Source organism: Diabrotica virgifera, chromosome 1 (genome assembly GCF_917563875.1).
Source record: "Diabrotica virgifera virgifera chromosome 1, PGI_DIABVI_V3a".
Taxonomy (NCBI): Eukaryota; Metazoa; Arthropoda; class Insecta; order Coleoptera; family Chrysomelidae; genus Diabrotica; species Diabrotica virgifera.
Genome location: NC_065443.1, coordinates 159,756,211 through 159,761,575, shown reverse-complemented (window position 1 = coordinate 159,761,575; position 5,365 = coordinate 159,756,211). Strand labels below are relative to the sequence as shown.

At 31.0% G+C, this 5,365-nt stretch overlaps 1 protein-coding gene across 1 annotated transcript; it reads right to left on the bottom strand.

Moving 5' to 3' along the window:
* Positions 1 to 3,385: 3,385 nt before the first annotated feature.
* Positions 3,386 to 4,950, bottom strand: LOC126881306 (uncharacterized). Its single transcript, XM_050645512.1, has 2 exons — positions 4,794 to 4,950; positions 3,386 to 4,738 (listed from the first exon to the last, which is right to left on the bottom strand). The coding sequence occupies exon 2, from the start codon at positions 4,674 to 4,676 to the stop codon at positions 3,564 to 3,566; it is 1,113 nt and encodes a 370-aa protein (XP_050501469.1). The 5' UTR covers positions 4,677 to 4,738; positions 4,794 to 4,950; the 3' UTR covers positions 3,386 to 3,563.
* Between the last annotated feature and the right edge of the window lie 415 nt (positions 4,951 to 5,365).

Genomic DNA, 5,365 nt, shown 5'->3' with positions numbered 1-5,365 from the left:
ATATTTATAGGAATAAGCACAGCTGTGTTGCTCTAGAATAAAGTATTTTATTAAAACATGTTTTAATACAACATTTACAATATTTACCTAGAATAAAGAAACGACATTTAATGTCAATATTCCCAATCTATGATTATTTCTACAAATAAGTGAAAATAAAAGTTTCATAAATGCTTGACATTTCATAAATGACGACGTCTGTCAATCCAATCTCTTCTCAGCTAGTGACGGTTCGGCAGGCCAGGAGTGTGTTCCGAATTTCTAACGTTGGCTGACTGCGTTCCAATTTGAGATGACATCTTGGAGCACAGCAATATTAAAATGATGAAAGTATAATATGTAGTTTCATTACATCATCCTTCCCAAAGGTGAAAATATTCAAATATTTTCGTTACCATCTTCATCTTGACCTTCTTCCTGTATAGGGAATGGAACCAGCTTCGAGATATGGAATAGATTAGAGTCTGACTTCTTCCGATTCATATTTACTTTATAAATGGAATTTGATAGTTTTTCTGTTATTTCATATGGTCCAATTTTTAATTCGTCCAATTTTTTTCGGTTTAACCTGTTTCCATTTTCGACAAACACCAAATCACCTATGTTGAAGTCCACATGTTTACGGTTCTTGTCATAAATTTGTTTATTATATTTGTGAGATCTTTTCGTTCTTTCTAAAGCAAGATTTTTGTTTCTTATCCAATCTTTTTCTGAATCTACTTCTTTCAGTTCAGATGGCAGTGTTGTTACTTTTTTGCCATACATTAAATATGATGGTGAGAAACCAGTTACAGTATGTTCGGTATCATTGTATTTGCCCACACATTCTTGTGCTATTTTTGTCCAAGCTTTTTTTTCTTTTGTCTCGTTAATTCTACACCTAATTTTATTAACCAGGGTTTGATTTAGTCTCTCATTGAGACCATTAGAAAAAGGAGAGTTAGCAGCAGTGAATATTAGTTTCGTAAACTTTTTCTCTAAAAACTTTTTAAAATCATTTGAATTTATTCCTGGATATTGGTCTGATAGAATCATTTCGATTTGATCATTTTCTGGAATACTATTTACAAGTTTAATGAAATCATTTGCAGTTTGAGTTTTCGATGTCAATATATATGCATATCGTGTGAAGTGGTCTACTAGAATATGTAAATATTTTTTTGTAGAACGGGAACCTCCAAAACCTCCTACTGTGTCTATACTGACAATGCTGAAAGGCTTTGTGGCTGGTCCCAAATGTGACATTAATCCGAATTTTTCTAATCCCCTTGATTTATTTCTAATGCATACTGAGGATTTTTGGCAGGTTTATCTAATGTTTTTTGTTAAGTTTTTTGCTGTATAATATGTTCCAATCATATTATGCATTTGTTTCACTCCTATGTGACACAAGTTTCTATGAACGTTTTTTAAAAATTCTCTACTAAAGTCTTCAGTCAAAAGGATTTTTTCTCTTCCTTTTATATTTTTGTAATAAACATTATGTTTATTTATTAATTTATACTTATTTTCCTGTATGTCTCTATTTTTTTCTTGATCTTCCAGTATATCTTGGATAGTTATTGAATTTACAATTTTTAACTGTTCCTCAGTATTTTTATCTGGGCCTAGGACAGGATTTCTGCTAAGGCAATCAGCTTCTAAGTTATGTTTCCCAGGACAATATTTAACATCAAAATCATATTGTGATAAATAATATGTTAGATCTCCTAGTTCCTCATCAGTCCTAGATTTTATATTCATATTTTCTAATGGTTTATGATCAGAAAAAACAGTAAATTTCTTACCAATTAAGCAATGTTGCCAATACCTAACACATTCTTTAATGGCCAAACACTCCAAGTATATGGCCTTTTTTCTTTTTTGAACTTCATTTAATTTTTTTGAAAAATAAGCCACTGGTTTTTCTTCTTTGTTTTCCTGTGGTTGTTTTAATACCCCTGCTACTCCCAATAAGCTGGCATCAGTATAAATATGTATTGGTAGATTTGGATCAAATATAGTTAATACAGGTTGAGTTAACAATATGTTTTTTAATTTGTCAAACGAATTTTGGCATTCTGTAGTCCAAATAAATGGTTGTCCTTTTCTCAACAGGTTGTGTAATGGGTTCAATGTTATTGCAATGTTTGGCACATATTTGTGGTAAAAATTTATCTTTCCTAGAAATTGTCTTACATGTTTTTGTGTTCTAGGTATTGGAAATTCCTTTATTGAAATTAAGTTGTCCTTCAGTGGTCGTACACTATTATTTTGTATTATATGACCCAAGTATTTTACAGATTCCGCAGCAAATGTGCATTTTGTAAGCTTTAATCTGAATCCTTCACTTTTGATAGCTGTAAATAGTTGTGTTAGATGTCTGATATGTTCTGAGAATGATTTTGAAAAAACTAGTATGTCATCTATGTAGCTCACTGCAAAGTCAGCAAGTTTGTGTTTTCTTATTATATTACACATTATTCGCTGAAATATAGCTGGGGATGTTTTCAGCCCAAATGGTAAACAAGTCCACTGAAAATGTCCCTCTTGTGTAACAAATCCTGTTTTGTATCTATCTGTAATACGCATAGGAATTGACCAAAATGCAGAATTGATATCAAGGGTTGAGAAAAATTTACAGTTTCTCGTCTTTTGCATTAAATCTTCAATATGAGGAAATGGTTGTGTTTGTGGCACAACAATTTTATTCAGGTCTCTAAAATCAATGCATAATCGTGATTTTGTATTTTCCTCTCTCTTGTAAGCTAATGTAACTGGTGCTGCGAAGGGGCTGTATGATTCTTCGATTAGCTTTTTGTCTAATAGCATTGCAATTTGCTTTTCAATTTCCTTTCTATCCTCAATTGAGTTTCTATATGGCCTTCTGCTGCAATATTTTTCTTCTAATAAATCAATGTGTGCTTCATAATCCTTTACTGTTCCTACATCATACTTATCTTTGGCAAATATGGATTTGTTTTCATTTATTAATTCATCTATTCTTAATTGTTGATAGCGATCTAAATGGTTTACATAAATTTCAAAAATTTGATTTTCAAAGTGTCCATTAAAATTTATTAAATGTTTATTTCCCATTTCATTTGACATATCAGATACCTTTGAATTATCATTTGTTTCCTTAGAAGCAAATAGTATTTCTTCATTAATTTCCTTAGAAATTTTAGCATTTGTTTGAAAAGTTTTTTCTATTTCCTTAGAAATAGTATCTATATGTATAGGTGGTTTTTGACTTATTTTCAGGTTTTCATCTTGACATAAATAAAAATTTTTTATACAGTCTAAACCAATTAGAAAATCATAATCAAAATTATCCTTGTCAATCACAAAGACTTCAGTTTCTTTTTCTACGTCAAAAATTTTTATACTTAATTTGACCATTCCATTTGTTTTTTTAAGGCCATTAATAGTTTTTAAATTAGTACCTCTAGGATTAATTAGTCTTTCATTATTTATTTTCAACAATTTTGAATTTATTAATGAGACATTTGAACCTGAATCATATATTCCAAAAATCTCAAAATTGCTATTCAGTACTAATTTTACTTTTATTAATGGCAACACTAGCAGTTTTTTTGATTTTCATTTTGTAGTTCACATTCTATTTCTGAGTTGTTGATAAGTTGAATTTGACTATCTTTGTCATTGTGATTATCTTTTGCCTTATACCAACATGCTGATTCTAAGTGGTAACGTGTTCCTTTTTTAAGCTTTTCACAAATACTGCATATGTGTTTTTGTTCTTTGTATAATCTTTGGCTGGTTTTGTATTGTTTTTCTTCAACTTTTTCTTTAAAATCTAAGAATACTTTCTGTCTTTTACCTTGCTTGTTTACCAAGTATTCATTCTTGTTCAACTCACTAAATAGATGAGTAGTTGAAATCAATGAATATTTATCAAGTTTATTCATTATGTCGTCTGGCAAACCTAATACAATAAGGTTTATTAATGTGTCATTGTCGATTGTTTTATTTACTTCCAATAATAATCTTTCTTTTTTTGTTGCATATTCTATAAGAGAACCACTTTGATATTTGAATGTGAATGCGTATTTGATTTGAGACCAACCTTTCTTTTCATATGCATCACAAAAGTTTGTTTTCCAAATTTTCCAATCTGATTGTACTGTGTATTTAATTATCATGCTACTGTACCAATCTAAACATTGTTTTTCAAGTAAGTATTTTAATGACTCTATTTTCTGTTCATCATCTATGATTTCAAATCGTTCGCACTCTCTCTCAAAGTCTTCCATCCACTGACAAGCATTCGGTATTTTTATAGAAAATGTTTCAATCAAAAAACTTTCAGTTACTCTGCTTAAATTTTTTATTGATGGTATTTCTTTTTCATAAGTAGCAACTACAGATTGTGTTTTCTCATCTAAATACTGTTCCCCAAATTGTAAATTCTCACCATCATCTAAATATATCTTTCTCATTTCAATATCTAATGGTACCCATAAATTTCTTTTTTGACCTCTTTTTTTCAAAGAATTTTTTACTTTCATAAATACATTAGATTTCGCTAGGTATGTATGTTTATTTACCTGCTTGAATTCTTCTGGGAGCTCAAAAACACGTCCATCTGGAGTTTCAATTGCTGTTATACATATTTCATTCGTTTTTCCATCTGCGGATCCCTGTATTGTAAACTGGAACTTTAATTTCTCCATTTTTTTGACTAGTAATGTCGTTTTGTAATGATATTTATAGGAATAAGGACAGCTGTGTTGCTCTAGAATAAAGTATTTTATTAAAACATGTTTTAATACAACATTTACAATATTTACCTAGAATAAAGAAACGACATTTAATGTCAATATTCCCAATCTATGATTATTTCTACAAATAAGTGAAAATAAAAGTTTCATAAATGCTTGACATTTCATAAATGACGACGTCTGTCAATCCAATCTCTTCTCAGCTAGTGACGGTTCGGCAGGCCAGGAGTGTGTTCCGAATTTCTAACGTTGGCTGACTGCGTTCCAATTTGAGATGACATCTTGGAGCACAGCAATATTAAAATGATGAAAGTATAATATGTAGTTTCATTACATATATATGTTCGGAAAGGTTTCCGCGGTTAATACAATTAAACTTAAAGCTAAAATCAATATCAACAAAAGAATTAATATTAAAATTAAACTCACCAGGCTTCCGGGTTGAACCGCGTCGTTGGCTTCTAGGCCGAGCTTTCGACGTCCTCTCTGACGTCATCTTCAGGGCTTCCGGAGTCTCAGTCTCCTGAGGCTCCAGACACTACACTCACTACTCACTACTTCACTACTCACTGCAATACTGTTGTTGCTGACGCTGGGGCGGTCATTTATACCGTGGACTGATGTGACTGACGTGGCTGTCG